Source organism: Lonchura striata, chromosome 3 (genome assembly GCF_046129695.1).
Source record: "Lonchura striata isolate bLonStr1 chromosome 3, bLonStr1.mat, whole genome shotgun sequence".
Classification (NCBI taxonomy): domain Eukaryota; kingdom Metazoa; phylum Chordata; class Aves; order Passeriformes; family Estrildidae; genus Lonchura; species Lonchura striata.
Genome location: NC_134605.1, coordinates 32,546,108 through 32,562,757, shown reverse-complemented (window position 1 = coordinate 32,562,757; position 16,650 = coordinate 32,546,108). Strand labels below are relative to the sequence as shown.

General features: G+C 39.8%; 1 protein-coding gene across 2 annotated transcripts in view; it reads left to right on the top strand.

Moving 5' to 3' along the window:
- The first annotated feature begins 3,604 nt into the window (after positions 1–3,604).
- SMYD3 (SET and MYND domain containing 3) overlaps positions 3,605–16,650 on the top strand; it is a 428,456-nt gene continuing 415,410 nt past the window's right edge. For both annotated transcript variants that reach the window (XM_021550462.3, XM_021550461.3), the window contains exon 1: positions 3,605–3,799. In XM_021550462.3, coding sequence (XP_021406137.1) covers positions 3,636–3,799 — 164 coding nt within the window. In that variant the 5' untranslated portion in view covers positions 3,605–3,635. The remainder of the gene's footprint in view (positions 3,800–16,650) is intronic.

Below are 16,650 nucleotides of genomic sequence, written 5' to 3'. Positions count from 1 at the left end.
AAGGGTTTCTGACCTTGCAGTAATTAACCCAGTAGATGCTGTGGTAAGAGGTTGTTAAGGTGGAATGTGTCTGTACTGGCTGTAAACCTGTTCAGCATTGGACATTTTAATAATTAGAGCTCAGCCTTGCAGGCTAATGATAATGTTGATGGAAATATCAGCATAAAACTTGAGAAACAGATTGTGTGGTATAGTTTAGGATGTGCAAATGTGATAGGAAGAAACTGAGGCTTCCTCAGAAGCATGTTGAATTAATTGTTTTGTCAGACTGAACACAATCTGTGGGGCTGCAGATTGAAAACTCTGACTTGAGTTTTGTATGACATTAATTAGCAGAGCCATACCTTTCTTCTGTAAATGCTGAGAAAAAGGAAATAACAAAGTTACTTTTCTGGAAAGTAAAAGTAGGAGATGTTTATTCGCTCACATTATAGCCTTGTTTAACAGCTATTGCATCTTTCCTCATGTGGGCTGTTTTAACTTGTCACTGCTAAAATAAGCACACTGACTGTCTCCAGCAGATAGAACACAACATGCAGCAAGCACAGGAAGCCCTAGGGAAATTAGGAGTAGTTAAGATACACCAAATGAAACAGTCGATTACTCATAATGTCTTTAAGCACTCATGTGGTTGATCCTATTGATACAACCCCTAATAAACAAACAGCTCAGAACTTCCTGAGCTTGCTTCTGTCATTTGAAGGAAATTGACGTGTTTGGGGCAGGGAAGATACAATGGTTTGGTAAATTTCCCAGTTAAAAAAAATCAACAGATAAAATCTATATGAAATTACAAATTTGTGCTTAAAACGCTTCTGCAGTGATTTTTAATTTAACATTCTAGAATCAATTTTTCACTAGCCCACTAACATTGAAAGTGAAGAGACCTCTTCAAGAGATACGTGTTCATAAAAGATTTAACTGTACTTACAAGCTTTCAGCTAATTAATAGATAGCTATTCTATGCTGTTAGTGACACAGATTTTTTACAATTTTGTGCTGTGTTGTTTGGAATGGCTATTGCACATTTATGAGTAAGGAGCAGAATGTGAATGATTTCACATCTGTTTCTCTAAATTCATGTTGTAAAACATGCCATCCTGAGATAGAAGAGCTAAAGCTCCATGACCGTGTCTCCTGGCAGTAAGGACATATGACTAATTCAGCAGCATCAGCCACAATTAAGTGATATTTCCTTCAAAACTGCCGTCATTACACTCCTTGACAGCTTCTTCTGTCCAGAATGTGTCATGCACTTCAAACAGCTGCTGAGAAGTCTGACCTGTTTAGGTCTGTGTATAACTTGGTCATATAAAAATACCATGCTGATAACAGGGATTAAATTCAACTAAATATATTCTTGGGATAAATAAGCACTTACTAGGATATATATCCCTAGTGACATCATACTTTAGAGAAAATTCAGACTGATGATTCCAATGTTGGGCATTCCATTGATCACCATTGCTCAAAGACTGTTGAATGGCTCTCCTGGGGACATTTGTCATTAACCTGTAGATGGAGGTATGTAGAATCAGTTCTTCAGGCCCTTCATACAGATGTCCAAATATCCAACACTGCATTAAACTGTTCAATGCTGTGTTTGAAAGCTTATCTATACAGAAAATCTCTATTACTGCAATTATGTTTTCATATCACTTGAAATGCAATGTCAACTAAAAGCTGTTTTCAAGTTTCTGTGGCTTGTTTCCTGTACAACTTATGCCAAACTGATGGAAGTACTTTTCTTCAGTTATACATACTTCAAATCTTCCTAGAGTAGCTGGGCTCTTCAAGGATGTGATTTTCATTTTGTTTGTGTGTCAGTGTGACAAAAGACTGGCATTCCCTTGGATGAGTTTTTGTACTTTGCAAGTTTTTTTGTATTACTGGACATGTAAGTGAGAAAACCTGCCAAGAAGGAAAGAGAAAATAATGAAAATTAAATATATTTATATTCACTCTTCCCCAAGTTCACTTTTTGCAGTTCATGGATAGGCCTTTAGGTTTATGCATTTTATTTGACCATTCATTTCTTAAATTTATCCACTAATAGAGGCAGATGTTAACTTCTGTTATTACTGGGCTTGTTTTTGATACAGGTTTTGGGTGATGCCTGCTTAGAAACTAAAACATCATAGACAGGGAAATGCAGAACATTTAATAGGTGAAGAAGTAAAGCATACAGGCCAAATACAGAGCTAATTCCCTAATATTTTAATAACTGCTAAGGTTAATTCTTGAGAAATTCACAGTAACACTGTAATTTAACACATTTAAAAATTTGCTAGAAGAGCTAAAGATAAGCGTAATAACATGCATAATGATTTCACTAACAGCTAGATTGCTGTCAGTTCTTTTGGTAATGAATTACATCATTGTAGCATTAAGCAAATGCCAAAATATATTTTTCTGTGAGAATCCTCTGACTTTAGGCACCTTGGTTCTTCCTAATAGCAGTGGTTTAGATACGGATATTGCCATTCCTTATTACCTTGTTGCAACTTGTATGAAAACAATTCCAGACTGAAATAACAGTTACTGAGAACACAACTGAGAGTGTTTTAGCACTGTACAGCTGCTTCGGAACTGTTAGGTCTATGTGTCAGTGTTCTTTGACAGCATGAATCAACGCTCCTTTCCAAAGCACAAGCCCTACCTCCCTCTATAGGCATGATAAGGAAAACCAGGTAAAGCCGATCTGCAGTTTAGCAGGTTTAGCGTACATCATGAGTGTCATCTTATAAATGAATGAAAGTTATGCAGACCCATAGAGAAAGCATTTGTTTCACGAGCTTTGAGCACCAACATTTCAGATTAATGCTCTTATTTAATTCTGCAAGTGTTTGCTTTCTCCATTGTCATTTATTTGACTCATGGTTCTGACAAAATGTTATCTGGTGTATGGGGTGCATTCTCGGTGAGAAACACCACCGGGGCATAGGTGCAGCTACTGGCCCAGTCATATTTCTTTGTATTCAGATCACAGTGAAATCCAGAAATACATCCAGATGCCAGCTCACAAATATAATGTCCTTTTTTGGGCACGTCTTTTAACTGAATTACTGCCACATCCCCTCCTTTGTAAACCAAACTGTTTAATGTTTGGGGTGTAAATGTGTAAAGTGAGGGTGCCAGGAAGATGGAGCCAGGTACAGGAGGCAAGGGGCACAAAATGATGCCCGGGAAGTTCCACCTGAATATGCAGGAAAGCTTTATTACTCTGTAGGTGACTGAGCACTGGAGCAGATTGTCCAGAGAGGCTGTGGAGTCCCCCTGACAGGAAATATTCCAGACCCCTCTGGACGCGGTCCTGTGCAATGCGCTCTGGCGTGGACTTGCTTAAGCAGGGAGATTCCACCAGATGACGCACTGTAGCCCCTTCCACCCTGACCCACTCTGGGATTCTGTGATACGTATTATTGGCTGCCTCTTCAGGCAAAGGGCTGCCGTGCCCCTCTCAGTGCGGCCGTGCCGCGCCGGCCCAGCACCGCGTGTGCCGCACGCCCGGGCTCCATCCCCACAGGGGTCGCCCCGCCCTTGCCCTGATTTAAGATGGCGGCGGCAGCGCCGGGTCACGTGCCGGTGGGCGGGGCGGCCGCGCTCTCCTCTCCGGTGGCGGCGCGCGTGGCAGGATGGAGTCGGCTGCGCTGGAGCGGTTCCACAGCCCGGGAAAGGGCAGCGGTCTCCGCTCCCGTCGGAGGGTGCGGCCCGGAGAGCTGCTCTACCGCGCCGTGCCCTTCGCCTACGTCCTCACCAAGCAGCAGCTGGACAGCGTGTGCGAGCGCTGTCTGCGCAGGTACCCGCGGGAACTCCGCAGCCAGCCCCGCCCGGACAGCGCCGCCCCTTCCGCCGGGGCGGGGGCGCGCCGTGCCTGAGGGCCGGGAGTCCGCGCCCTCAGAGGAGCTGGCTGTGCCGGGCGGGGTGGGATGGGCAGGGCTGCGTGCTCCGGAGAGGAGCCGGCTGTGCCGGGATGGGCAGGGCTGCGTGCTCCGGAGAGGAGCTGGCTGTGCCGGGATAGGCAGGGCTGCGTGCTCCGGAGAGGAGCTGGCTATGCCGGGCGGGGTGGGCAGTGGTATGTGCTCCGGAGAGGAGCCGGGATGGGCAGGGCTGCGTGCTCCGAGAGAAGCCGGCTGTGCTGCGCTGTGCCGGGTCCCGCGGCTGTGCTCTGCCAGGGCGGAGCTCCTGGGCTTGCCGCTTCCTGCCTCTGTTTTTAACTGGGGGCTTTTATCTTAAGCGGCTTTTTTTGAAGATGTCGTCTCTCCCCGGGCGCGGGAAGTCCCTGGGGAAGTGTCCTGGGCTGACAGGAGGCGGCAGTGCCGGCGTGGCTTGGTGCTTCACGCAGTTTTCCCGCTGGGCTGGCGGTGCCGGGAGCGTCCGGCCGCCGCTCGGGGACTCCCGAGTCCGGCGGGGCAAGGGGGAGCTGTGCGCCGGCGTTCGCACAGCTGAGGGGCATCAGCCTTCTTGAAATAAGCAGCGGGCTATGCTTGAGTTTCGGGTCGCCTGGCCAGGTTTATCCCGTAAAAAGCACGTGGCTTTGAGACATGCCGTAAATAAATGCCTGCCTTCTTCCCGCATATCACTACAAGTGGAAACTGACACATAGTAACTTTCTGTGTTTGTTTAGAAGGAAAAAAAAATTTGGATTTTAAACTTGAACAGTATTCTAGCAAGCCGGATTGTGGCAGAGCTGTTAAAGGAGCATCTGTATATTAACACATGAAACATTCTGCTAGATGAGTTAAACCCCTGTATAATTGCCAAGATGTGAGGAAGAGAGACAGAACATTCAATATCACTAATTTTTCTTTTTTAGGTTTTTGCTTTGGTTTGATTTTTGTTTGGGTTGGGTTTTTTTTGGGCGAGGGGAAGGGGATTATTTTGAAAGCATTTGAAGTTTTGTTTGTTGAAACAGTCCAGGTGATTTGTGTCCTGTCCTTTACAGGCATGGTTCTCATTTAATCAAAGAAAAAATTGACAATCTATTTCAGGTGATGCTTGCATTTTATAAGATGCACCTTACATCTTCAGCATATTGAAAAAAAATCCCAACCAAAGTAAAAACCCAACAAAAACTCCCCCCTCCCCCCCCCAAAAAAAAAACCCAAAAAAACCAATACCCTAATAAATGCCAAACTCAAGAGCTTTTTAGCTATTATGCCTGTGAAGTCTGACTTGGGACATAACAGCCCTTCAGGGTGGTGACTGAACATTTTCTACTTGAAATTGTGAGAGGTTGCAGACTTCAGAAGACAGGCCGAGTGTAAGGAATGGGTGCCAGTCTGTAAGGAATACTGTGCTCCAGGACGGCTTAGATGAATGGAGACGAGAGATCTCTGAAGGCTGTTCTTAGAATATCAGGTTTATTAGGGATGGAGAAAGGTCTTGCTTGGAGCTGCCAGATGCAGCACGTGGCAAGGCCTGAGGGGATGGGGTAGCGAGGATGCTCTAGGAGAGGGTGGAAGTTCCAAAAGGGCATCGGCCCCTCAGAGACCCCTTATCAGCGGGCTTCAAGGTGGGCTGGAACAAGACTTGGGCCAATGGGGTTACAGACACCTGATGCTTCAGGGGAGGGTTACAGGTGTGGGATGAACCATACATTTTGGGGGTGAGATGGAACAGTCCATTTGACTTTTGGACCTATCTGTAGGTAAGGGTATTGTCCAGCCAGTAGGAGGGTTGTTTTCATCCTGGCTGTACTACTGTGAATCTTTTGCCAGGCAATTATATTTATCCATCCTTTCCAACAGTTGAGTGCAGTAACAGGTGGAATAAAAGTGAATCTGAGGTGTTCAGATGTACATGTGTAACCAGGGCATGTTTTGTGGGAGAAATAATAGTACTACCAGTTTGTTATATCACAAGAGGTTACTAATTTGTGGTTTTGGTTATATAGTGATAGCAGTTAAATTTTAAAAAGTGACTAAGGAAGTAAAAAATATATTTACACCAATCTGTTTTCCTTTGCAAAATATGTGTGAGTAGACAAAATTTATAGATCAAGACTGTCCAAGCTGACATTTGTCTAATTAAAGGATATATATACATCCATACAGAGATATTTTTTTGAATGTATAAAAATTAGGCAATTAATGAAGTACTGCTAAGCTGTGATGTGCAATAGAACTGTTTCATCTATCTGGATTTTTTGATCTTGTTGAATCTGGTGTGGTCTTTTTTCAAAGTGAGGTACCAGAAAAAAGTTACTGTTCTCTTCCAGGACTACAGATAAAAGTCACATTGTCCACTACTGTTCCTGTTTTTCACTCTGATCTTTAGGTGGCAGTGCAGGAACACAAATTAAAAAAAAAAAAGTCTAATTCTTAACGTTGATTTAGTGGTTTAGCAATCCTTTTATTGATGCAATTAATGTTTGAGGCTTTACACTGACGTGTAATTCTATACTTTTGTCTGCTTGTAGTTGTGAATGTTGCTTGATGCAGTTTTAGGCTGTATGAGAAGTTCTGGGTGAGCCAGAAGATGGGTAGTGAAGTGCAGAGTATCTTCCTTCTGGACTGCCTGCTGAGAGGCAGCATGGTCTTGCCAGGATCTGGGGTCACAGGCTTTGGATGGTGCTGACCTATTCTCTGGCCTTGGCCAAGTTCCTACAGCAAGGGTCTGATGTACCAAAGCAGGGTAAGGTTGGCTGTTGGGGGCAGTTTGCTGCTCTGTTTTAGAAAGAAAAGCTCAGTGCGGTAGTTCTGCTTAGTCTTACCTCAATTAAAGTGACCATTATTGTGGATTTAAAGTGCTGAAGTATTTATATACAAGAACATACACACACACATACATATACATATATATATATATATATAGTAAATGCAGGCGAAGCCAAGGGGAAGAAATGATGATGTCTGACTCAATTCAGAAGGCTGAATAATTTCTTTATTATAACTATGCTAAAATACATTAATATACTATATAAAAGGAGAATACTCAAACTACGTACTACTTTCTCTGACCCTATCTCTAACCCAACTTGTGACCCTCTCGCTCGAGTTCAGACACAGGTGGGTTGGATTGGCCATCAGGCTCAAACAATGCTCACCAGAATCTAATCAGGCACTCACTCGAGGTAAACAATTCTCCAAACACATTCCACATAGGAAAAACAAGGAGCAGAAATAGAAATTTTCTCTTTCATTTCTCTCTGTGCACCTCTATGAAAAATCCTGAGAGGGAGAGAAATGTGCTTGCCACATATACGCGCACGCATACGCGCACACACACACACATACACACACACACACACACATATATACATTATATATATATATACACACACACACACACATATATACATTATATATATATATATATATATATATATATGTACTTAATGCATCTAATGGTAGAAAGATTAGTAGCCCATCCTTATCTTACTTGGCTGTTGGTACTGTTTTTATAGTGACAATAAGTTTTTGGTCATTGTTTTTAGGTCTACATCATACATAGAGCACATGGCAGATTTTTTTCACAGTCTCCCCTTTTTTTTTGATTTCTTACTCCAAATAGAACCCTGTATTTTCTGATGAAGAGGTTCATGTTGGGTTTTTTAAATGCAAGCCTGGGCTAAAATGCTGTGCTGTAGATGGTTTAATATGATAGCATAGCTGTTTGAATGTTATTCTGTTAGCAGTTATAAAAAAATACTGCCCTGAATTAGGATACATAATAAAGATTTGCTCTGAGTTACAAGTTTTGATAGAGTGTTGTCAGTGTGTATTTCTATGGTAGCAGTGTCTTGGGAGAACATGATGTATTGCATAATGGTACATTTTTTGCAAGAGTATCTGTAGTGTGACAAAATTTGAATGGCCAGGATCTTTTTCCAACAATTTCCTGGGGAAAGATTATTTTTTCCTTACTAGTTGAAAGTTTTCTTTATGGCTTCTTCTATGCTTCAATACCTCTAATGTTTGGCTGACTCTCAGATGTTGAATTGAAAATACACCCAGCCTGTTACAGATTTGGAATCAAAATGAATTGAAAGTCAATGATACCTTTGGTGTTTGTTTGCTTTTCACAAAACATGCCTGTGATACCTTGGAGTTACAAGGAAGAGTTGCAAGAAAATTTAAGTTGATACTTCAGAGCAAGTAAACAAAATTTATAGAGTCCAAGTCTCAGGAAAAGTAGGAGAAAAGCGGTGACACCATCCTATTTCAAAATGCTATACCATTTATGCCTTTAAGGAAAATGAATATATAAGAATAAGTAATGAATAACATTACATATAGACTATGAAATAAAAGAAATTAGTGTTTCTTGCTTGGGTAAAGTCAGAGGTTCACACTCTGGAAGTGGGTTAAGAGTAAGTTTGAAAGTATTTTTGAATGACTACAAGTTTTTTAAACATATTTAGAAAGAGAAAAAAATATTAAAGGTAGGAGTGTTGATAAGCTAGATAAGACTGCAAACATTATTCCAGTATGGGAAATATAACATAATCAACCAAGTTGATTATGTTAGATTACAGTGTACTAAATGCAGGCCAGCAATTGTGTGCTCCTTGCTTATTTCACCTGATTTAAAAATAGTCAAATGGAAACACCATTACATTCAGAACTTTGCATTCAGCTGTGTTTTCATCATTGACACACTCTTAAATTGGCTGCTTTGTTGTTATTATTCCTACTAATACAGTTACTGCTGCTAAGACTACATCATGTGATTTCATCACCATGAAAGTTGGCATATCATTGTTAAAGTGTGGAGTGTCAAAGTTAATGGCAGCCCGAAGGTACAAAAATACCCTTAGGTTTTAACCATGGTATGGGGTTTTTTAAGTGGAGAGAAGCAGGATCTGACTCAGAGTGACAAGGGGAGAGGTTGGTGATGGCGTGATCCTTCCTACCACTTGTGGCTTAGAGTTGTGTGGTTCTGTCTGAGGAGAGCTAGTTGTTAACTGTTTAAGAGTACCCCTTTCACACTGCAGCAGGGAGGTCAGGAAGGAGAGGAGCTCATTATTTTGGCTCTTTAGCAATGGGAGTTTCTCCATGAAGGTTCTGTCATTCACTAATACTAAAGATGCTCTGTTAGCAGAGTGCCTGAGTTCTGCTGCTTCCAGCTTTGCTATGTGATGTTTAGCATGTGTGTGACTTCCAGTGATGCACAAAGCTGTAAAATCTACATTGCCTCCATATTTATATCTGAAAAATACTTCTGTTGCTGGTTAATACAGGAATAGCTTTACATTTAGGCTAATTTCTTGAAAACATTCTGTTTTGTTGCTGTAGGTGTTCCTAGTATATGTATATTTTGCTCTACAGGGATTCTTGAGTGTGGAAAATGAATATTTGATTATTCCATTCAGTGACTTTTAACTTTTCATCAGTTGTCATCAAATGAAGATAGTTAAGTATTATAGTTCTTTAGATATAAAACAATATCCAAATATGCATGTTTTATAGTTTGATTGTATAAAAAGATGTTTTGGGTTTTTTCCCTCCTGTAGAATATTGTATTTCCATGGTTGTTTATAGAATGGAACAACAATGTTTTTAAAATTCCTTAACCATATGTCAGAACATAATTCTTAGACTTAGGACACAAATGAATAAAGTTGGTCAGCATGACTTGGTGCCATGTCAATAAATCAATAAGGTTTTTTAAATGTGAGATATATGATGTGTTTGGTGTCCCTTCAGTACCAGTCAAAATTCTAGGCAGAGTTCTGGTAATGTGTAACTTCTTATGGAGTAGAGGAATATAATCACAGTGTGAGTATTAGGAGTAATTATGTTTTTGTGCTTCCGGATAGGATAATCTAGGGAATAATATGCTATAATTTGATGGAGCATCCTGACAGTTAGGAGTGAAATTGCAGCACTGACTCTTGATGCACCTGAAGTGTGAACTAAAGGCAAAGCATGTGCAAAAAATTATGTGTGAGACAGAAGCTATACAAAATATCATAATTTCAGGGTCTGTGTACATTTGTGAGAATGTTTCCCAAGACCTGAGAAATTGAACATCACCACCACCAGTAACGTTTCTTTCCGTAGCTGGATGACAGTCTGAAAAAAGAGGCAGCATTTTCCTTAGAAGAGACTCTCTCTTCCCCATCTGAACTTACTCTCATAGTGTTGAAGCAACTTTATGGAAAGCAATATAGAAATGTTTTTTTTTTCTTTCCTCATGCCAGCTGAAGCCATAGAAGTGGCTTTCAGACTGCTGTCCTATGCTGCCAGGAAAGTTTTCTGTGGGAGGGAGTGAAGACATAGAGTGTGCTTTCCTGCACTGTCTATCCAGAGAAGGTCTGTAGCAGAAATTACACTTACATTCTCCATCTCCCATTCCTTCTCTTTGGAGTTAGGTTGAAGCGGGGGAAGAAGGAAGCTCTGGCATTCAGGACAGCATTCATGAGCTGTAGTCCTGGCCTGCCTGTTGGTTTGCTTTACTTCCCTCCCAGCACCCTTTTTAGCATGGTCAGGAGTTTTGTGTATTACTGTTAGCAATATCCCTTGGTAGGTGTTTTTGACTGACCGTTTATCCTGGGGGCTTATTTTGAGAATGTAGTTCAGATTCTGTTAGATGTAAGCTCTTATTTTCATTGTATAGTATTTTGGTCTTCAATTGGTGCCTCCTCACTGCTTTGGATACTCTGGGCTTGCTTTAGGTAATACATGGGTCACTGCTCATCTTCCGTTGCTCCCCCGCCTTGTAGTCTCGAGACTGTTGTTCATGTCTGCTGCTGCCAACGTGGCTCTGCTCCTGTTAATAACAGGAGAAACACAAACGGGAGAGGCTTTGTTAAAAATAAATTCTCCCAGGTCAAGAGTTCTTATTGCCATGCCTGTCATGCACGGAAAATAAAAATTTTAGGCATGGTTTAAAGGGCCCTAAAGCTATTACTGTGTTGGGATTTTGTGTATACAATTTTCATGCTCTATAATTTGAAAGGTATGGTATCAAAATTGTTGTCCTGTCAAGCTGTGACTGACCATTTAAGTTGTAACATTCTTGTAGATTTTACTCAATTTAGGTTTTGCTGTGTATCTGCAATGCACACTAGATACTATATTTCTGTTCTGCATGGTGCAGTCCCTAATATTAATATTAATTTTAAAAGACTAAGATGCTATGCATAAATACTCTTTGCTTGTGGCTATTGATAAAATGATGAAAATAAGTTTGTAGATTGGATTGTCTGTAGTATGCATTTCCTTAGGTTGAACTATAATTGTTGAAGTACAAAATTATAATCAGCACAGGAAGGGAAAACATAAGTGATTTAACAATGGTAACCTTTAGGTAATGTAACAACACAATTAGATCTAGATATTTCCCTAAGAAATTTTTAAATTATGTGTAAGTTTCTCAAAGTTTTGTACTGCATTAGGAATTTATTGTTTAAATTCTTTAAGAACTGTTACTGATATCTTGGACATAAGTATTGGAATTCATGAATTGCTACTGGTTACTTCCACTGAGTGTCCTCAAAAGCCACTCTGTGCTTTTTCTTGTATGGTGTATGGAATGATGCTGTTCTCCTTTGAAGAATCTTGTCTTCAGAACCAGTTGCAACAACTGTTTTGAATTATCCAAAATTAGATGGGTGGGGCTGGTAGAATTTTCTGCATGTCTCTCCGCCCCAGCCATTCATGTTTTGAAGTGGGTTATGCATGACAGCTTACCTCATGTGCTGAAAGGGCAGGCATTCTTATTGGCTCTCCTGAGTTCTTGCTCTCCTTCCTGCTTCTCATTTGGCACTTTGTTGCTCATATGACCTATGATACACTGGTGCAGAGAAATAAACTGACAGAAACATACTTTATCAAAATAGAAAAGTCTTAATGCCCTTGAATCAGCTTATTGCTGGGGGAACAGAGCTGAAGTGGCCACTGAACAGGGGTCAAGGTCTGATGGTCAGGGCTGTGTGGTCTGGTAGTAGCTGGCCTTTAGTCTCCTGTAGCTAAAGATGAAACTCTAAGGACAGTTAGAGGAATTTCTGAGCTCTTATGGATGTCTTGAGGAGAAGTAGGGCTTTCAGGTGTGCAGGATTGATTGGTTGTTTAATGTTGAGGACAATTTTTTCTGCCTTGTAGTCTAGCCTAGTTCTGGACTGTGAGACCCCACCCTCATTTCTTTACCAAGGCATGTTTCAGTCATATTTTACTTCCTCAGAAGCATATCCTAGCTTCACTTTAGCAGAAGAAACACTGCAGACTTTTGCAGTTGAAGTCTTAGTTCTGTGGGGGTTTATCAATTTTTCTGACTTCATTTTTAAAACTGATTTTACTCATTTTGGGATCTGTGCTTAATTCTAGCAGTCACAATTCTCACTGTGCCTCTGTGGCTGACTGGGGGATTTCATTTAGAGGCCAACCAAAAGTTTTGAATCATTCCCAAGAATGTCCTGATGACTGTAGGATTGGTGTCAAGTGGCACAATTGGTTGAACACCAGTTGAACAGTTGGTTGAACACCAACTCAAGCTGCAATCCCCTATTCATGGAATATTTAGCTTTCATGTTTATCATCATAACTGCTAGCTGCCTTCAGCTCAGATTTGCTATTAATTTCATTGTTGAAGTTTAAGTTGAAATTAAATATTGAGTATTTTTTGAAGTATCTTCTTGGCCTCTAAGTTCCTTATCCTGCAGTCAATAGGTAGGAAACACAATTTTGGCTTCACTCAGGGAGGGCTTGCCCTGGCTGTTCATGTAGTGTTTGTGTGCTGCCTGTGTCATCAGGTTTAAGCATTTAGAGCAAAAAAGCCAGCAATGTGTTGAACACTAATTAAGAGGGTGTGATTAGGCATGGTTATGATCGCAGAATTGCAGAAGATGTAGAAGTGCAGAAAAGGAGTAAAATAGCATCACTAAGTAAAAAGAGGAAATGAAATTGGTCTTATCAACTTCTTACAACTCACCCTAATATGGCTGATTCATACAATCTAGTTCAAATGTCTCATTCAGCTGCTCAGAGTGTGCACTGGTGATCTGAAAAGACAATTTCTTTGGCGATGGCATTCTTGGTAGTGGGAAGGAGCATGGTAGAAGAGTGAGAAAGAAGTTGAGATGTTTGAAGCATGGTGTTCAGGGAGGAGGGATTTGTCTCAGGAAATACTGAGCGTGAATAAACTGTCTGTGTTTCTTAGGGCAAAATACTTGTTCAGTGTATTTTGTGCTTGGGCAGAAGCTTCGTCTTATTTATTAGTCAAGAAGAACTTGAAGGCAGCTCACTTTATCATAAAGGTTCAAACTGGAATGCTCTCTTGTTCTTGTTTTGTTTGTTTGGTTGTTTTTCCTGTTGTGTTAATTACTATCTTTCCTGGTAAGATAAACTATGACATTTCTTCTTCTTTTTGTGGGCTATGGCTGTTTTCCATCACAGAAATAGAGTCTGCTACTCCTTCTGAGATAAGGGGCATACCAAGGAAGACTTGCTGTGTATAAAAGTATATCTCATAGATTTTATCTCCTCCATTTCTATGTACCTTGTGTGGGAGAAATAAATTCCACCTTGCAGATCATTGTGTTTGAAATCTTTATTGAATATTGGATGGGATAAGAAAATTTATACCAGGCTAATACACTGCTTTGGAAAAAAAAGTTAAGATTTTTTTTTTTTTCAAACTCTGGATACCCATATTTTAAGAATTGAGTGAATGTTGGTGTGGGTTTGTACTTTGTGTAGCTGGCTTCTTAGTCCAGATTTCTGAAAAAGCAAAAACAGATTGAGAGATTTAAAAGAAAAATGAAATGGGACAGAAAACCACTTCAGAAATTTATGGTCATAAGCATCTATGTTGGTTTAGCAAATGAGACTGGCTATTCAGCTATTTATGAATTTTATCCACTTGTCATATTAAAACAGTCATAGTAGTTGATACTCCTGCACAACAGATGGAATAGCCATGGAAACAATTTCTTGAAATAGTGTATGAAACTCAAGATTTATTTATCTGAAGCCTTTGCCCCAGGAAAAGGGGCTATGCAGTAATCCACACAAGATATGTATAATATCAGGTGTAAAACAGATATAGCAATGAAATGGATTTTATCATCAGTAAGATCCTTTACAGTATTATGTTGGATCTTCTGTTTGTTTTAGTTTGGTTTTCCAAAAAATAAGCACATTATACTTTGGTAAATATCTCTTACTATAAAATGTCCCTTTCTGTGGCTAAGAAAGTAGATGAACTGTGCTGATGAGCATTAAAAAGAGTGTCAGATATAAAAATAGCAGAAAAGTTATAGAGGCTCATAGTTGGTAACCCAGTTGCTGAAAGAAGTTAATCTTGTCACTTCCAGTGGATATCTAATATTTTATTAGACATGTAGTCTGCTTGTGTATTTCTTATGTGTGAGTTTTGCTGCCAATTAATACCCTTTGGTGCTTTGGCAGTCATTTTGATTGGATTGCACTGACTGTTTTATGTGATTTATCTGTGTTCTGATATGTCAAAACTACTTAAATTAATTTTTTAATGAAATTCTATAAGGACTGCAGACTTGCTGAGCATTGTATGCAAAAGAATTAGGCCCATCTAAAGACTGTGAAAATTTGGTATGGGGTTGTTTTACTGGATTCACCATTCTATTGATTAATGCACTGACAGGAGAATCCTGTTACATGTATATAAAATATGACACAGGTTGGATTTATTAGTGCTGAGTTAATGCCCCTTTGGAATTTAGTATTAAAAAGAAATAAATGTGTGAAATTTGGTATGTATGTACTGAATTGTATATTCAACTAATTTTTTGTTGATTAGGAAGTTACTGGATCTTTCAAGAGTATATTTTTATGGTGTTTGTTTTATTTGGTATTTCAGGGAGCATTTACCACATTTTGGTGCTGCTCACTGCATTTTTAGAAATTCCCTTTGCAATTAACACATGCCACGTTGTGTTCACAACCCACTTGTAAGGACTAGTGGTCATTTTTCTCCTTTCTCCTCCATGTACAGTCTTTGAACACAGCTTGGGAGAGGAGGGGTCAATAAAATCAAAGAATGGCTGTACTCTCCTCTTTTTTAAAATGTCTTGCTCGTGTATAAAACTAAAGTTATTGTCAGCTGATATGTATATTTTAATGCATGTGTGAGGAGCATGACAGATGAAGGAAAACCCTGTAGTTCAGATACATAATTGGAGTATTAGAGCCCTTCTTTTGTCTGTTAAATTTAAGGTCTTTCCTGGATTACCTGTTTGAGAGAGGTTTGAGGTTTATTGCATTTATCCATATATTTAGAAGATAGTGTTGATAGAGTGAAAAATAAAATATTTAAATTATATGTTTGTATATCACCTTAATGGTAATATTTGACCTTAACCCACTTGAAGGAATCTTAAAAGTGGTTACAGGCAGCAGAAAGCATATCTGCTATAAATTTATTAGTACCACTAGGAAACAGTCCAACACCAACAGATTTCTATGTATACTTGGAATTAATATGGCTTTTTAAAATTGGTAAAATGTCCTAATTGTGCCAGAGCTGAAAGCTTTGCTGTGCATAACTTTATGGCCCATGCAATTTGATGGATGTTATGATTGTTCCTTTCAGTTTCAAAAGCTGTAAAACTTGCTTGTCCTTGGCAAAAAGAAAGTTTTTGTGTGGAAAAAAAGAAATGGAGCTTAACTGATACCATAGATGGAACAGTAAAGAGCCAGTCGAATGTGAATTACAACAGACTAAACAAAATGTCAGTGTAAAAAATTGTTTACTTGAAATGGACTCAGGAGACATAACCTAGATAGCTGCTCATAACAGAAGGGATATCAAATATTTCTGGGGAAAACTGATCATAAGGAAAGAACACAACAGTTTTTTAAAGTACTTGTCTGCTGTGGATGATATTCTGGTATAAATCAATTACCAAAACAGAGAAAAAAATTAGCACATGGATGCTGAAGTTAACAATGTATTTATGATATGAAAAGCAATGAAAAATGCTTTCTGATTTTTGTGTAAAAATCTCAGAGAGATTTGGAAAGGTGAGACCTGAAGTCCTAATTTTCCCTGGAAAGTTACTTGACTATGACCCTCTGTGTGACTCATGGGAGCATGAAAAAAAATGACAAGGAAAATACAGGATTGGGCAAGAGATTCAAATTTCTGTACAAGATTTGGATTTCCAGAAGTTGAAATGCATCTTATAGGGAAGATAGAGATATTTTCAAATAAAAAAAAGAATCTTGTCTATTTAAACCATTTCTATGAACTTGTAGGCAAACTGGTGTGCAGGGAACTGGAATTTGAGCTAGGCAGTAGAAAGTTGTGTCTTTGTATTTGATCAGGAGGGCTGTGAGATGAAAGCATGGGGCTCTTTGCATCATGCCATTGGGGTGGTTATGCTGCCTGCTGGTAGAAAAGCACCTCGGATATCACGGTCTGTACCAATAAACATGGATGTTACCTGCAGTTCCAAGTATCCTGTTTCAAAGTCGGTTTTAGCCTCTTATCTTGTTCTTGAGTCTCAGGGGGAGTTGAATTATTAAAGGACATATTTTGCCTTTGAACAAGTAGCTCTCAGCAGTGTCAGTGTTTGGCTTTCTCTTGTGGGGAGCTGACATAGGGCTCTGGTCACTGCTGCGGTTTTTCTTCCCTTAATCTGCTCTGAGGCAGATGAAATAAATTACAGAACGCCCAAGTGTGTTAGAAATTATTATGAAGCCAAGGATCTTGTCCTTAGAGATT